The sequence below is a fragment of the Pholcus phalangioides genome, unplaced genomic scaffold (genome assembly GCF_987345545.1).
Source record: "Pholcus phalangioides strain wild (caught in Gottingen) unplaced genomic scaffold, Ppha-v1.0 ptg000007l_1, whole genome shotgun sequence".
NCBI lineage: Eukaryota > Metazoa > Arthropoda > Arachnida > Araneae > Pholcidae > Pholcus > Pholcus phalangioides.
Window position 1 is genome coordinate 63,072,671 of NW_028301600.1, and position 18,734 is coordinate 63,091,404.

Sequence of the window (18,734 nt, forward strand, 5' to 3'; positions counted from 1 at the left end):
TCTCAATTTTAGTGGAAAAATTATTATCATTAACTGCACATACATCACTTTACACTTTGGGGGATGAAGAATAAACTGAAGCTGCCAGATGACAGCTGATGCCAAAAAAAGCATGCAGCAAATGACAGCAACAGCAATCATTTTTTTTTTATTATGAAATTGGTTCATCTGTAAAAAATAGCACTTGTCTGACAAATTATGTGTTCTGTCATCTTTGGCGCGCAACGATAATGGCGTTCATCTGACAAAGGCCTTAAAAAATTATTTTTTTACATGCAATGTTTCGAAAACCAATTCACTGGCTTGCAATGTCCTTGCACATGACCCAGGTTCTGATCCAAAGCATTGATGCAAAGGTACACAGAGAGAGGGAGAGAGAGAGACACACACAAATGATTCCAAGGAGATTTTAAATTTTAATGAAAATAGTTTATTAACATTTTATAGCGGGTATATTTAGGTTACAATTAAACAGTTAACAATAAAAGAATACTCAAATATTCATACCAGTTCGCATGCAAGTCCCTATTGGCAGTTGAAGCTGGATGACGATACTTGAACTACACAAGCCATGATGTTATTGACCTTGAAAGGAGTGGGCAAGGTCACGATTCGATGACGAGGTGATTTCTTTGAACTTACATTCGGACTGATATGGATATTTGACAATTCTTTTATAAAATTATGCAAATACAAATATATAACATGTTCAGTTAATTTAAGAGTGTAGTTTTGGCACACTCTAGATGAGCCATTTGGCAAATTCCACAGGGATTCCCAACTATTGTTACAAGCTCATGCTAATTTCTTGCTTGCCAGAGTACTAGATTCAGTGTATATGTAGATCCCCCTTTCATTGAAGTTCTTTTTCACCATCATTATTGCCAGCACTGTCCTCAGCCACGCTTCCAAATTTGTGTTTTTGTTTGCTTTTTCATGGCCCCAGGTCTGGATTCTACTTTACGTTGTAACTGCGATTGTCGTAGATTACGGTAGCTATGGTGATCTATGGAAGCTCTATGTGGTCACTGTTGTGTACTGATCGTGTGATATGAAGTTGTGATATGGTTGCAGTTGCAACCTGCCATTTGCATACCCAGATTACTTTTAGTGTTTCCCAACATTAATTCAAATGGATGACAACAATGTGAGACAAGGTTTTTCCATTTAAATTTATTAACAATCTATTAAAATGTTTTTAGAATTAACAAAGTAACAAACAAATTTTTCTTTAAAGTGTTAACATTAGAAAATATCACAGAATGTTATTGAAACATTCTCACCCAAGTCGTCCAACAGGGTACCCTTCAAAACTTTGTTATCAGAGTTTTCACATCTTCAACAATGAAAAAACAGTCCAAGAATCCGGATCACCTCCCGATGGCACAAGTTCAGCAAGAATTTGCACTAGCGAGTCCAGGGGGGATTCAAACACATCCTGAAGTCTGTCAGCAATGTTCCATCCTTTATGAGAGGGTGTCCCCTCGTATTTTCACATGCAGATGACAGAACGGTCAGAGAGACGACCAACAGGAGGAGAAGCGGTGCTACTCCAATGGCGTTGCAGCAAGAAACTGAATCATCAACTCATGACAACAGAAGGAGAGCAACCCTTCGCACATTACATCCATGATCTTAAAGTGGTTAAATTGTCTTAGAGTTCTAATAGTATTGAATCTTATTCACAGAAAAGCACATTCTGTAGTGTGGCATTAAAGCTTATACTTGTTTTCATGTTTTTTCTCTTTAATTTATTCTGTTAGTGTATTATTTTTTCATCTACATCATTTTATCTATTCAGTGCTTCAGCTCATTTCGCAAATGAATGAACTTTCAAATTCTAAACAAAGCATGCATCATATTTGTTTAAGAAGCTGAGTGAACAACTGGTTGAAAAATTTATTCATGTTCAATAATTATTTTTATTGCAGGGGATTTTGTTATTTTAATAACGTGGGCATAACTGCTAAGCTGCTTCAACAAAGACTGAAACTGGAAAAGATCCTCATAATTGATTGGGTAATGAAGTATATTCAGTCTATTTTTGAAATTATAAATAAACCCTTTATTTAACAGACTAATGGATAAGGAAGTGATTCCCCTAAATTATCTGCCAATGAGATGGGTCAGCAGTGCAGCAAGATAATTTTGGGGAAAAAAGTCTTTTAGACAGTAGTAATGTGACTGTGATTTTACCAATCAGTATGTTACAAAATTTTATAAAGCAGAGTTTCTTGAAATCGGGCAGAGGTCTGGCAAATCATAATTTTTTTTCAATAAAAATATTTCAGTGACATTATTCCACATTTTCCATCAATACTAGCAATTTTTTTTAATAACAAAAAATTGTTTCAGATTTATAAATATCTCCATATTGTTATCTTTTTGTTTCTGATGAAATCAAAAAATTAGTAAAATTGACAAAATGCACTTTATTCAACTATGAAGTAAGTCATATTAATATGAATAACTAGGATGAAAGAATGATTCAATCTTTAGTCTTTTCTTAATAATAATTTAGTGAAACTGCTTTAAATAGTTATAATATGCTAGCATTTTTGTGGCTGAAAATATTTTCATTAATGATATTACTTCACCGCATGATTACTTATTATTTATAATGTTAAGAAGATGATGCCAATTCTTCTTTAAAAGCACATCTTTTCTTCCTTGTTCTGTGGAATAGTTTCTTGCTTAGAATTTGATGACCTGAATCACCATTTTTGTTTCCAGCTCAAGAATTATTAAACTCTTCACATTACTGGCATCCTTATAACTAGAGACAAACCTTGAAACTAGAAATTTAAGTAAATCGTATGGCTAGAAGAAGACTAAGAATACTGTCACAACTCAAAAGTTCATGAAATTAAGTCAATTCTATATTCAAAACAACAATTTTTTTCTCTATAAGTCGATAATAGTGACATTCCTGTAGCTGCAAAACTGGCCTCTAAGCAGCATAAGTTTCATTCTAGTAGGGAGCCTTTTGTATTGAAAAAGTGAAGTTTATTTCTTTTATTCTGAATTTTTAGGTTTTTTGAGTTGTAACAGTATTCTTTTAGGTGTGCAAAATATTTTTGTTACAATTTTGGTCAATTTGACAGCACAGTAAAATGTTGTGATGCACTGTTTGAAAACCATTGATTTATGACTGCTTTTACTATAATTAAATTTCTGAAATATCTTGACACCCTTGTCTGATCTTGCAGCGCCCTCATGACATTTAGGAATCACCAGTCTAGCCGCTGATCAATATCGCTTCATTAATTCCCTTCTTTTCTTCACCTCGTCAAGAAAATTCTTATGATACCTCATTAGATTATAAGTTAAGATTAGAGATTTACATATTAGATTACTAACTAACCGAATAATAGTCATGTTAGGTAAATGTTTCAAAACATAAAAAGAAATGGTGTGGTCAGAAAACTTTTGTTTTTGGAACTCCATTTGTGTGTGAAAGTGCAAAAGCAACCAGTAAAACTTTGTTGGTTTTATATGGGGTTTGCTGCACATGTATGTGGTCACGATTTTATATACTGCAGTTTCCATTGTCATTAAAAAAGGAGCAATGCTAATTTCGTGCATATCAGAAGATATTCTAGTTCAGTGATATGATGTAGACTTGCAAAGTTGAGTAACATTAATATGAACACCCTTATATGAAAAAAAAAAGGTTTTACACAGTCTAGACCATAGCAAAGGTGGTCTGGAAATGACACAATAAGGAGCTAGAAAATATGTGGCAGATGATCTATAGAGACCAAATCAAAAGATTTTCTAGATATTGTGCTGAGATGAAATCGGGAAAGAAAAATTTGTTGTCTCCACCGGGAATCAAACCCAGGACCTCTTGCAAACTGGGCAAGCTTACTGACCATTATACCACAGAGATGCCCTTAAAACATGCACAGCAGTGTAACTAGCTGAGTTGATACATTACAGTGGAGTCGTCTTCAGTGATTGGCCTCCAAATGACAACAGTAGAAGATGAGTGTTTTTTTTCACAGCAAACGATACATCCATCACTATTGCCACCACCAGGAGGCTGATTGCTGAAGATAAGAGAGGCTGTAATGTCTCTCCTCAGCAAATCATGCTACTGTGCATGTTTGAAAAGAAGCAAGATTGCGTCCCTGTGGTATAATGGTCAGTGCATTGGTCTGGTTTAGAAGAGGTCCTGGGTTTGATTCCTGGGGAAACAAAAAGTTTTTCTTTCCCAAGTTCATCTCAGCGTAACATCCAGAAAATCTTTTAATTTGATGTATCGTGGGCAGAGTTAAACATCCATCTATCTATACAGAGGACATGATGGTCAAAATGTGTGTGATTGGGTTCAAAAGTGGAAAATTGGGTATTTTAAAATATATGCTGGTACTAAAAAACTACACTGCTGGCCACCCAAATTGCAACACCAAGAAAGACAAGAGATATCGCAACAATATTTATTTTGTAGATAACATGTTGACCAAGCATCAAATGATTAAATTTATAGACTTCTGTGAAGTGTGGTTCCTGCCAAAATCAGTAGCCAGAGTAGCCGCCATTGTTGGAGATCACCGCTGCCACACGCTTCGGCATTGATTCAAAGAGATTTTTAGATTTTAGATGTGTTCTTGGGGTACAGCAGACCAAGTAGCTTCCACGCGTTGCCAAAGTTGATCTGGTGTGGCAGCTGGGGATGTAATCTGGGTCAATCGTTGAGCAACCATGGACCACATGTTTTCTATTGGCGAAAGATCCGGAGAGCGAGCTGGCCAGGGAAGCAATTCAATCTGGAGATTGACGAAGAACCTTTGGACAATGCGTGCCACGTGTGGTCGCGCATTATCCTGTTGAAATATGGCTGTGGGCAAGCCCTGAAGGTAAGGAAGGACAACTGGCTCCAACACCTCGGAGATGTAACGCTGGCTTTTTAAAGTACCGGCAATGCGTACTAGAGGAGAGCGAGAGTGATATCCAATACCGCCCCATACCATAATACCCAGTGCAGGACCAGTGTGGCGGTGCATAACGCAGTTGTTCAGCATCCTCTCTCCACGGTGTCTCCAGACTCGAATCCGACCATTGTGGTGTTGCAGACAGAAGCGTGACTCGTCAGTAAAGACAATTTCATTCCATTGTGCCGTCCACATCCTTCTTTCATCGCACCATTGGCGGCGGAGACATCTGTGGTTCTGCGTCAAGGGTAGACGAAGCAATGGACGTCTTGCGGACAGATCACTCTGCTGTAAACGGTGTCGAATGGTACGCGCAGACACTGGATGATGCGGTACAGACTGAATGTGCTGTGCTATGGTTCGTGATGTGGCTGAGCAATCCGTCACTGCCATACGCACAATACGGCTGTCATCACGTGAAGTGGTGCACTGAGGTGGATGCGATCGAGCACGTCGGTCCGTCGTACCTTCCTGTATCCAACGATCACATATCCGCATTACAGTTGTTTGGTTTCGTCCAACACGACTACAGATTTCCCTGAAAGATAATCCACAATCTCGGTAGGCCACTATCCTTCCTCTGTCGAACTCGGATACTTGATCAAAAGATGATCGCTGTTTTCTACGAGGCATAATTGATCGTTTTTTTGAAAAAACCACAAGAAAAACACAATTGCCGTACTTCAAATCGTCGAAATCTCCAAGCCTTAAATAGCGCTTTGAAGTGGCGCCACAGGCGTGTGATGTGCGTCTGCGCTGAAATTCTAATCATTTGCATATCTCACCTCCGCTAATGCATGTTGTAAATTTCATATTATTTGTATGCTTCCTTCAGGGTGTTGCATTTACGGTGGCCAGCAGTGTATGTTCTACTGTGATTTAAGATGCAAAACTTAAATTCAGTCACAAAATTGAGAAAATCACACAGTCAGTAAATTGTGAAACAAGCTCTATAGATTTCAATGAATTTCTGTCAGAACCATTTAAATTCATCGTTAAATTGAAAATATTGCTACATTGGGCACTACTTAATCAAGGTTTGACTGTTTATCGATATCTGTGTAATACTGTAGATCTTCATCAATTTCTTCACCACCAAAATGGTTGTAAAAGTTTTTCATGCTTATAATATGTCAAAAGTTAACTTATGATACAAAAATTTTATGAAAAATTCATGGGTAAGGTTGAAAAGGGTTGATCTGTTGGACCGAATGAAGATTTTTTTTTTCAACTTGGTGTAATCAGAAGATAAAATCATATAATTAATTTTAATTTGAATAGTTGATACTGTTAGCAAGATACTCCTTGACGTACTAACAGGCTTTTTTTCAGAGTACCGTCCTTAAATCAAACTGTTTATAAGTCAAAATCATGCTAACCAAACTTTTGCTAATTAGGAGTCAGAAATGAGTCAGTGCCATTCAAACAGAATGTACAGCTTAATTTGAGGAAGAATAATTTTGAAAAATATCTTTTCTTCTTTTATGTGGACTTCTTTTAGTGGTAATTCGGCTTGATAGCCACTATGTGGCCATGTAGGCATCATGATGGACATGTATTGCAGTAACCCAGGTTTGTTCCCAGTGGATGGCACAGTGATGGTTTATCGAAGTTGATTTTTTCTGTTTTCAATTTTGAGGCTCTAATAAAAGCTGATCTATTTGACTCAACAGAGAGCAGACTTTCAGCACAATACTTGCATAAGTATGAAAATTCAGGCGTTTGTCATTTTCTTTTTTAATATGTAAGACGGATGGCAGCACATGAAACGTGCAAAACTCTGACATCATAAAAGAATGTTAGAGCCACACATATACACATGCAACACTTTCTGGCATGTACCAATTCATTATAAATTCCTAGAAGAATGTTTATGATTTTCATGTATGGTTCGGTAGTACAGTAGTATTTAGTTGAGGTTTATAAGATACTTACCTACTGTGCTAAAGTCGCTCAAGGGTGCTAAAAGTTCAGTCCTTGTCAGAGCCTTTGAGACATAGGTACAATAAAAATAGTGAGAAGAGGAGTGAGAAGACCACAAAGCACATTACCACAGGAAATCCCCAAACTAGATGGTTAGCACACCAACCTTTCAGCAAGAGACGTGAAAAAAAATTCAGAATGTGGCTTTATGACATTGGCTATAACCTGTAAGTCCAAGCCTTTTTTTCCCTTGAGTGCAGAAAATGACTGGTGTGACAGAAATGATCAAATGTATCTTTCTCTTCACTTTTTCAAATCAAGCTGCATTTTCATCTATTTTTTTAGTGATTTACAGTAGCAATTCTTAACTTTTGTGACTTATGGAGCTCTTTTTATAATCAGTTTCTATGTTGGAGCCCATCCAGGTGCTCTGTCAAGAAGGGCATAATGTAAATCATACCCTCTCTTAAATTCTTAACTTTTTATGTTACTGCATTCTAAAGGTGTTTCAAGACTATAGCATGCTTTTAAATTCATACATAGTTGTACACAATTTGTACATTGAACATAACCTGATGCACATTCCATGCATTGTACACAAAAAATATCTGTTCCTATAATATCCATAATTTCTTAATCAGAGTTGTAACTTCATTTTGCAACAATTTTGACTAGGTAGGTCAAGTTAAAACATTTTTGCCTAATATTGTCAAGGTCTATCTGTAATTTGCCAAAAGCGCCAAACATACAGGGTGCATAGGTAACAGGGCATATGGCATTTTACTGGCAAACCGTTGATCCTAGAGGCATACTTTCTATCAGAAAAGTATCCTAATGACATGTAGTACTCAGATATTTGCATTCATGTTGCAAGGGGATATATGTATAGTTATTAAAATAAAAATGTTAACTTTTTGTACGGACACCCTGTGCTCAAAAACCCATTTAAAAAGTTGTTGCCCTGTCTCTCCTGATGCCAACAAAAAATTCCACATTTCTAAGAGCAATATTCGCTGATATATTTGAATTCAAGAAATGGAGGAAAGTTGGGAAAAATAGCACTAAATACAGGTAAACCATTTTAATGGGTAAAATGCTATATGCACTGTTCAGTTCACAACTCAAAAAGTCTCAAAGTCAATTGCTCATAACTTAGGGGAGTGACTCTATTTGATCGTAATTTTAAACTAAATAAAGATCATAAAAAGATTTTTTTAGTATATAGACAAGATAAATGTATATAAAAACTTAATCTTTCAGAATTTCTGGTTCTTTAAGAAAGTTAAAAATTGTACATTTGCGACTTATGAGAGAATGTCAAATATTAAGTGACCGAGAAATCTATTAATATGTGTATTATGTCAATACTAAATGCAATAATAATTTTTTGTATTGTGATCTCATAACTATACTTATTAAATAAAATATTTTCTTCTTTCACTTCAGGATGTTCATCATGGAAATGGACTGCAGCAACTTTTCTATGATGATCCTCATGTTTTATACATCTCTATTCATCGTCATGATGATGGAAACTTTTTTCCTGGTACTGGAGACCCGGAAGAAGTGAGATATTGTTTTGTTACTGTTGTACTGTTATTCAATAAATATTAAATATTTTGTGCTTTTCATAAAGTTTGTTTATCATATTTTTTTATAATACGTGTTGAATGACATGATGATTCAAATTTAATTTTACCCATTTCTGTATTGGAATAAGATTAGGGCTGGACTAAGGAATTTTACAGCCCTCAACACCCCCCCCCCCCCCATATAAAAATATTTGATACTTGATATATATTTGATGCCAATAATTTAGACTTGAAGATTCACCAGTAACAACTCCTATGAACCATATACACAGGGCTGTACTAGGGGGAAGCAGGGGGGGGGGTCTGGTGCCCGGTATTCAGGTATAGAAGGACCCCCCCCCCTTTTAACCTCTCCTTCAACATTATAAGGGCTCCAAAATGTGTGCTTGTCCTGGCTGACCAAGTATCTAGTTGCGGCCCTAACTGTGCAGTTGTGATGGCTTTGCATCATGAAAGCCTGGGTTTGGTCCCTGCAATCTGCCTTGTGGTAGTTGGGTGAAGGGTTTTTTTCTAGTTTTTCCAACATCAAGGTTCAAATGTTTTCCTGTCTCACTGTCACAAATGCTCTCTACAGGAAACAGTTATGCCCACAACATATACAATCATCTGCTAATTTTCTGATGTGATAAATTTATCAAAAATTCTTCAAAGGAACAATTTACATATGCAATTTAGTAATAGCAGCAGTGCTATCTTAACTCTTTCACTCCCATTGAGATATATATGTCCCATACAGGTTCTAAAATTTATAGTAAAAGGGTTAATGCATGGGGCTCCATCCAGGTTCCGCATAAGTTCCTCAGATGCATAGGAGGGCCTCATGATTATGAGATCTGATACAATGATTTTTTACATTAATTATGTAAGACTGATTTATTTTATTTTTTTGCCTGATGATTCTTCCATGGTTTCTATTTTGGGGTTTGAAAGTGTACTGGAAAACTGCAGCCCCTTTCTCTTTGCATCCTGGTTGCATCCTTCACATTTGCATAAGGATGACCCTGAATAAGATTTCGAATGAAATGTTATAAGAGTTACATTTTTTTCCAGCTAGAGTGCAGCTGATGCATTTCAAATTAAACTTTTAATAATTCACCCATCAGCTCTATTTATTTCAAAGCACATGTGGAGGTATTTCCATTGTTTGATTGCTTGAGTCTGCTATTGTTAGTTAATGCTGTTACTTATAACATTGATCATTGATTCAGTGCATTAAAAATTTCAGCTGTTTATTAAAAATTCAACATTTTCAAAAAAGTTCTTCGGTTATATCGATTGATGCTTTGAAAAAAAATATTCTGCTAATTTATATTTAATTAAAACTTATTTATTGGATGTTTAACTGGATTTTTTTCAATTCAGGTTGGTTCTGATGATGGTGTTGGTTTCAATGTCAACATAGCATTGAGTGGCTCGTTGCACCCACCAATGGGAGATTCTGAATATTTATCTGCATTCAGGTATTAATTTTTTTTTAATCAACTGACTTCATGTCCCTTCTTATAAATGCTTTACCTTTCAAAGTAGAGGCCATTTCAAAATGGTTCTTGTCATTTTTCTCACCTATTTTCCATATAAACAACTAGATATCAGTCTTCATTTTGTGTGAGTGAGAATTTTTTTAGAGGATGTTTTAAAAGTAAAAATTTGTTGTTGTATATATGTACATGCAGAATCATTTGGAAGAGGAAAATTGAAGCTATATGTATAGGCCTGCAATTAAATTAAATTTTATGGTCAAGTTTATGTATTTTGCTTTTCAGTATTGCATTCATCCAAAGTTTTTTTTAACCTGAATAAGAATTTGGCATCTTAATTTTATGAACAGTATGACCAAACTTAAAAATAGAACCAGGCAAATAAAGATATATGTCCAGGAGATATTTGTTTTTCTGATCAAAACTTTTTTTTTTTAAGAGAACTTTACTTATATCTTTTACATAATTTTTAATAATTGTTTTAGATCTAGATTCTAGTTGTTTTTGGTAAAGAATCTAGTTGGAAATTTTTTTGTTATTAGCAACACTGCCCAGCTTCATTCTGAACACAGCTTCTGACCTGTAGGGATGTAAATATTCTCTCCTGAGGAGCCAAGAGTTAAGGTTTGCTAACAAATCCAAGTCGGATCATTGGTCAGCATGACAGTGGTTACATTTATGATCTAAAAACAGATACAAATACAGTGCCAAAACAGGAAAAATGCCCAACGAGGTGGCTAAGAAAAAGATGCCCATAAAAATATGGATGTCATATATTTCAAAAATACAGCAACCCAATTAAAAATGTAATTAATAAAAATTATAAACAATATATACACGTGATAAAATATTATACAATGCCCATAAAGAATACTTATGGTTGTCTTATTCTAAGTATGGATAGCTTCTCGATTTACCCCAACATGTTTATCGTATTTCTTTTTAAACAGCACTGATAGACTGTCAAAATGCATTAGGAATTCATAGCATTTCCTTGTTGTTTGCTTCTGTTGTTGGTTTCTTCTCTCTCTCTTTATTTTTTTATTATGTTTCTCCTTTTTTTATAACCATTTAGCTCATTAGTTTTGGTTTTTGTTTCCTCCTCACTGCTGGTTTGTTTTGTTATTATTTTCAATCGACTCTTACCTTTAAGACAACCCTCCTGGTAAGAGAGAGATATTATATTCTAAAATATAAAATTAAGAAAAAGTAAAGAATGTTGATATTTTTTGCCTAGAACATTTCAGAACAAAATAATTAATTAAATTTTTGAATTTAAGTTTTCTTAATGCTCTGGGACTATTTATTTCAAGTTTGTTTTATTTCATTCAATTTAATATTTTAACTCTTTTTTTTTTTTTTGTAGAACCATAGTCATGCCTATTGCAAAAGACTTTGACCCTGATATTGTATTAGTTTCATGTGGGTTTGATGCAGCTAAAGGACATGCTCCTCCATTGGGAGGCTATAATGTGACTCCTGCTTGTATGTTGATATTTATATAACTTTGAGTCTGGAAATATAAATGATTTAGTAATATTTTATTATTTAATAATACTTCATTGATAATTAAGAAATTAAAAAACACTTTATTTTTCCTCCACCTGTACTGTACTTTTTTTGTCATTAATGCCTATATGTAGAATGAACAGAAATCTAAATAAAACCATAATCATTTGAATGCATGAGTTTGTAGATTACAGTCAGTGGTGAGGTCTGACTTTTTTCAGTAGTCATTGCTACTTTTCCATGAGTGAAATGAGTATAATAGACAGCTGATTCATTTAAACAATGAAATCCACTGTATAAATACGCATTAAAAAATTCAAGTTTGTGAGAAATTTTTTTTTTTCAAATGCTCATTAGATGTTCAGTTAATGAATCCATTCTCCTAATATATTTTTCAGGCTTTGCTTATCTTACCAAACAACTGATGTTATTAGCTAAAGGAAAAATAGTCATGGCTCTGGAAGGAGGGCAAGTTGATCACTTTTGTACAATTAATAAATTTTATAAAGGCATGCTCCAACTAATTAATGTAGGAAGCTTTTTTGTGAAAAAAAATATTATGACAGCTTCAGCAATATTTGATAATAATTCTTTAAATAAACCTGATCAAATAAACCATAAATCCACCCCCATCAGCCAGTATGCTGATCTCCCTCTGCTGGGAATCCCCATATTTTTTGGCATGTTGCAAAATTCAAGTCACTGACTCCAGGTAATTCTTAGAATTAAGAAAAGTAAGAATTGATTGAATTGGCTGATTTGAACATGAACCTTGTTTGTTTTTTTGCATCTTGGGAACATTCCTGCTCTACAAACTACTTTCAGATAGTTTGAGCTCTAAGCAATCTAGATTTATTAAAACTGTTAGGTACTGAGTATATTCATTTGTGTAAATGAGTTGTGTAAAAAGTTGAATGGAAAAATAAGTAGAGAGATTATAAAGCATTTTTGTAATCCTTTTGTGTGATAATGTGTTTAAAATTGGAATAAGCATAGCTCAATGTTTAAGAATCGCATGACAAAATATGACGTACTACAAAAGTGACATCATATTTTTCAATGTCTTAACATGCAGAAAAATGTGTGAAATATCGCCATTTTATATTATTGATAGTAATTAAATTAGTGTAAAAAGTAAATATTAAAATCATCATCATCAAAGTCCTGAGCAAAACACGTGTTGCAGTGAAAAACCATTATTCCATTCTGATTCATTTATATCAGTCTTTTGAATATATTCTGTGATCTTTATTAAACCTCACTTTTCTCGATATGTTGAGAATGAACCGGACTCCAACAATCAAATGCTGGTTTTCTTCAATTTTTATGGCATGCCAGGAATATAGTAGTTGTTTGATATAACTGTCATGTTGAGTTATTTAATACACATCCCTGTGCTAATCATTTGGACCATCACTACCATATTATAACTAAAATTAATCGTTTTATCACTTTGATTCAATTCATTTACCATAAGTCGGATTTTCTTCTATCAGGTATGACCTTCCTTCTGTTTGTGATTGTACTCAAGAATGCATTGCTGCATTGTTAGGTGATGAGTGTTCATCTATATCAGATGAGGAACTGCAGCGCAGGCCATGCTTTCTTGCAAAACAGGTTCTGCATCATACAGTAGCTATACAAGGTTTGTTGTTTTTGTTCAGTTGTATAATCAAGATGTGAAAATTTAAAATTCTTCAACATAACAGTATGCTAAAATACATACCAAAAAGTTTTAACAAAAATTCTGCCAAAAATGTTTTCTGTTGCTGATTTTTTGATCAAGTGAAAATGTTATCTTTATCTGCTATTCAGTCTCATCATTTTAAGCTTAATTGTGTAATTCTTAATCTTAATTTTGTAATTCTTAATCTTAATTTTGTAATTCTTAATCTTAATTTTGTAATTCTTAATCTTAATTTTGTAATTCTTAATCTTAATTTTGTAATTCTTAATCTTAATTTTGTAATTCTTAATCTTAATTTTGTAATTCTTAATCTTAATTTTGTAATTCTTAATCTTAATTTTGTAATTCTTAATCTTAATTTTGTAATTCTTAATCTTAATTTTGTAATTCTTAATCTTAATTTTGTAATTCTTAATCTTAATTTTGTAATCTTGTTAATCTTTATTATTTTGATAGTAAAAGAATAATTTCTATTTACAAGCATTTATTTTATTACGTTTTTAACTTTTTTACTTGAATTAACAGATCCCATTCTAAAAAAAAATCATAATATAACAAAATAAGTAATATATCCAATCAACAATATTTGATAGCATGGTATGCCATCTCATTTTTCTTGTTTGATATTGATGAAATTTCATAATTACTGTAGAATAAGCTAGTAAATGTCGTAAAAATGTGTAAAAAAAATTATATAGGAACTGACTTTAGCAATGGGATTGGCCATTCTGGAATCTAAATCATTTTATTCCAAGTCAAAAATGGAGAAGTGAAAATGGTGGAAGATCTCAGTATCTAACTGGAATCATGTAATAGGGTTAGATATAATTGCACCACCAATAACCATTTCAGTCAATGTAGATAATGACACAGAATTTATCTTTCTCTTCTGAGTCAAATCTTAATAATTATATTTTTATGTTGATTAGATATCACAAAATATATACAGTAAGACCCACTTAAAATTTGTCTGAATTTAGTGAGGAAGTTAATTTACCTCAGAGGGGCCACTCCACATTCTATGATGAACAGGCTGTATGCAGAGCTGACAGCCAAATAGAGGTTGTTTGATTGTCATCATGTTTTGGTACCAGACCAACTGTGCTGTACTGTCTCTCAGTTCTAAACATATAAAATGTGTGAAATGGTTTTACCATCGCAAAACTTGTCACATTTAAATGCTAATATTTTCAAAAGCATTTGATGCAGGTAAAAGTAAATGATAAGATGTATTTTGTTAAGAAAAATCCAACAATATCCCATTAATGTGAATAGGACATCAAATTTATACACTAATCTGACTAGAAAATACCTAGAAAATAAGGGTAAATAAAAACTAAATGTAAGAAACGCCACAGAATAGTTCCAATTTATTTCAAGAATGCACTTGAACAGGGGTGATTGTCAATAAATTGGTCCAACAAAATTTTTGCAACACCTCAACTTTTATTATCAATCGAGCAAGAATATGCAACATATACTGTAGTTGTATAAAAAATTGGCTGGTGAAAAAAGTTTTTACAGAAATGCCACAGCTTTGTATAAACCGCATGTAAATTTTATTCAAGAACAAAAACAAAGCCTTTACATTTGTGAGTACAAATTTGTTTACATTTTGAGTAAAGCAAAATTTTGTACATGTTACTTATCTTTTGAGTTTTTAAAGGAATTTTTTTTTTTTCTGAGGAATATTTCAAATTACTAACTAAACATCATTACTAACTAAACAAAAAATTAATTTTTTTGAATTCTATTTCAAAAAATCCATAAAGAAATTTTTATACAAATTTATCAGTTATGTCTGGAAAAAAAGTTATTGAATAGAGGCTGCAGCTCTGAATTAGCTACAAACCTAAAAATTCACTTTTGAAGTTGTAGGAGCTGCAGCTTTTTAATAGGGGAAATCATGGTACAGCTTTTTACTTAGAGATAAACCCAGAATTACTTGGGAGTTTAAAGAACTCCACTTTTTTATGTATTATTTTCTTGTCATTTATTAATATTTTCCAAATTTCAGCTCCTCATTGGCCTTCTATAAAGAGATGGGTTCATACAATTGATTTATCATTTTTTGAAGCCCAGCAGAAAGAAAAGGAAGAAGTAGATACTGTCACAGCTTTAGCATCACTTTCTATGGCAACATCTTGCAAGAGAAAGCCGTAGGTTTCATTCAAATAATCAGAATTAATACTCTATTGTTTAACATGCTTTGAATAGTATTTTTGTACAATTCATTATTTTCTTGTTTTAACAAAATATTTTCATTTTTTATATATAAATAGGTTATATAAAATAAATGCATTCTACAGTAAGTTCTTCATAATCATGTGTATATATTGTTTGTAATTTGTGTTAATTGCATTTTTAATTGGGTTGCTGTATTTTTGAAACATATGACAACCATATTTTTATGGGCATCTTTTTATCAGCCACCTCGTTGGGCATTTTGCCTGTTGTGGCGTTGTATTTGTATTTGTATTTGTATAAAAACCCATAAAAACTGTATAATAAGAGTAACTATATATCTCAAAAGGAATGATAAACTTTTCCTCTATAAATAAAATTATGGAATTTTGTATCAATATTATTTTTTTCCTTTGCATCAAGGAATACACCAGATGCTATTCCCGACTCTGAAGAAGAGCCAATGGAAGAAGATAATAAAAAGTGAAATACCTATCCATCATTAAAATGATTTCTGATTCAGCTAAGCCTCAAAGTGTGAAGCTTTTGGGCAGATGAAGTCCTGCTGTCCTTAAATGGTATGAAAGCCAATGTCTTATGCCAGAAAATGGGCAATGTTGCCGTTATGGTCATGCTTCTCTGTGAATGCTCTGCATTAATTTAATAATGCACTGTTTCACCATGTCCAGGAAGATATTGTGAAAATGGGGCTAATTGAGAGATTCACAATGTATTACCAGTTGCCATCAGAAGCATCTCTAATCTAAAGTTATCTTGTACTCAACTTTTTTTCTTTTGTTCTATTAATTTAAAGTTCCATGACACTTTGCACTCCTATAATGATTAATCTATATTTAATTCTTTAGTGTTATGTTAATAGAGCTTCTCTTGAATTCTCAAACATCGTTATAGGATGATACTACCATTCAACTCTTCACTAAATAAATAATGATTAAGCTAAAATGTGTCATAAATATTCTTAGTATAAAGTTGTAGGCTTTGTATTGGATTAAGTTTTCTGATACTTGAAGTGAAAAGCATTTCTGAAAAAAAAAATCTCTTTGCTAGTGAATTTTCTAGTCAGGTTTCCCTTCCAGTATTGGAGAAACTTTTGAAGGGACCGTTTACATTTGTGTAGAAATTTATGTGTGTGGTATGTGAATTAAAATGATATAGTCCAAGTGTATGTGCTATTAAAGCTTATTTGTTTCTACAAATATTTTTTTTATCTCTTGAATAGGAATTATATATATATAATCGAAAATATGAGAAATATATATATATATATACAGAAGTGTTTATTCTGTCTATGGATGACAATGCATAATAATTTGCCCGAGAGTTTCACGCACATGGTTTCTGTTTTCTCGGAATTGCTCTTTTTGAGTAGGAAAAATGTCATATTACCAATTGAGAACCATTTAACAGCTACTCAAAAACGTCCAGTAGACATAAAACTGTTACTAATTTAGAGAAAATGATTCTATCAATTAAATGTATTAGATAAATGGTATCTACTGGTGCACCAAACAGTGCTTATTTTTTACATTTCCTAGTTTCATTTGTATATAATATGTTTAATATTTAGTCAAATATCTGCTTGTTGAATTTCTACTTGCATGTTTGTTAATTGTAATTTATGTGTGTGTAAATTCAATGCTATGTGGTCATTTTTTTGCTGTTACAGTTCTGTGAAATCTGTGAAACTTATTTTGTGCTCAAAGTTATTCTGTTTTGAACTAAATGTATGTATTGCCATATCTAAGTTCATGTTATGCATTTTCAGAAACAGTATTTGAATGTTAAATTTACTATCATTTGTTTTTAAAAGTCATCTATATCACACAGCTGTGATTTTTCAGAGTGCTAGTGCTATAAAAAATTTCATTGTTGTGAATGGACTGTTAGAATCTGAGTTAACAGAGATAACTAAGCAAATATTGAAAAAAGCCTTGCTCATGTGATTCAGAGGATTGTTGCAATTATTTTTATTTTCTTGTGAAGTCGTAAATGAATAAATTAATATATACATATGTGTGTGTATTATGCATGTGATCATCGCAAATTATTTTAAATTTGGAGCTGTAAGTTTCCATTAGCAGTTTGGTATTATATCTATGAAAAATTCACATATAATTTTATCAAATAAATGTTTTATGTAAAACAGAAATTTGCATGTTGCTTAAAATGTGTTCATATGTGTATTTGACCAAGTTACGTGATTCTGTTGCTCACATTTTTGCTGTTTTCATGAAACTTGAAAATAGTATATATGTATATATCTTTCAAATGATGTGTAGTTGATTCACAAGTCCATCTCTTTTTTATTCAGTTTTTTCCCAAACTATTTACACATAAGAGATGCTTTTTCTTTTTACTTATAACCAGAGGTTTGAAATAGAAACATTTTTGTGTGATTCTGCTTATGGCCAAAGTTTCAAAGTATAAAGTCAGGGTAAATTTTACTTATATATCAGAGTATCTGAATGCTTTTAGAAAAATTTGAATATTTAAGATAAATTTTTATTTAATATTTACTTCATATGCCTGTTTAAATTGTTTTAGTATAACAATCATATTTATATTATCTAGTGGTTCTTGTTTTCTGCAAAATATAAATTAAAACACTTTAAAAATTGTTTTAGTAAGATCAATAGATCAATACCATTGTAGTTTTTGCTGAAAAATGTTTTTAAAGAGTAAAACAAGACAATTCTATTGCAGGGAGCTTTTCTGTCCCAAAAAAAATTCTTTGAAACAGTGTTTACGAGAACTTTTGAGTCTGATCTTAACATTCATTCTAAAAATTACAAAGCTATCATTTATTTTATTTTGCTGCTTTAGTTGCAAATTCTTTTGCAAATATTCAGAAATGTGGTATTGAAATAGTCAATTTTTTGACCAGTCTGAAATGCAATAATAAGAGTTTCTTCTGACCAGATCGATCATGGAGTTAATATATTCGCAGTAACATGTAAGCTAGAGGATATTTTTTATCATTTACTCAAAATGTTTTTTTTTATTTGTTGCTTTAGAACCTGTAACCTCATATCATGGTATTTCAAAAGCACTGCTGATATAATAGGTTTAACACTACACGAGTTCTTTTGATGCAATATTTTATTACAGGATACAAAAATATGTGCAAGAATATATTTGCAGCTAGTTATTTGTATTGGGAGCTTCACTAGTCATTGAGCCTGTTGCATTTTGCACCAGTGGGACCAATTTTGTAGATTTTGGAAGTCGTTTACTTTTAGTTATTTTAATTAGAGTTTTTAATTTTAATTTCTACTTTTTCTGTTTAACACATTAACAACATTGCGGAAATGTTTTTTAAATTGCATATGCTTCATAAGAAAAAGAATGTTTTTTGTTTAAAATAAGTTTTTATTAAAAATTTTTTTATCATAGTTTTTTCCAA

General features: G+C 32.6%; 1 protein-coding gene across 2 annotated transcripts in view; it reads left to right on the forward strand.

Annotated features, from left to right (window-relative positions):
* The window catches only part of LOC149085608 (histone deacetylase 4-like), an 89,629-nt gene extending 73,050 nt beyond the window's left edge, over positions 1 to 16,579 (forward strand). The window contains exons 20-27 of one of the 2 annotated variants that reach the window (XM_089233744.1): positions 1,932 to 2,019; positions 8,307 to 8,426; positions 9,815 to 9,912; positions 11,297 to 11,415; positions 11,838 to 11,907; positions 12,936 to 13,084; positions 15,144 to 15,285; positions 15,734 to 16,579. In XM_089233744.1, the coding sequence (XP_089089870.1) occupies positions 1,932 to 2,019; positions 8,307 to 8,426; positions 9,815 to 9,912; positions 11,297 to 11,415; positions 11,838 to 11,907; positions 12,936 to 13,084; positions 15,144 to 15,285; positions 15,734 to 15,797 (850 nt within the window). In that variant the 3' untranslated portion in view covers positions 15,798 to 16,579. Of the gene's footprint in view, positions 1 to 1,931; positions 2,020 to 8,306; positions 8,427 to 9,814; positions 9,913 to 11,296; positions 11,416 to 11,837; positions 11,908 to 12,935; positions 13,085 to 15,143; positions 15,286 to 15,733 lie in introns of those variants that run through there. The other variant, XM_089233745.1, reaches the window with a different exon arrangement.
* The last annotated feature ends 2,155 nt before the right edge of the window (positions 16,580 to 18,734 follow it).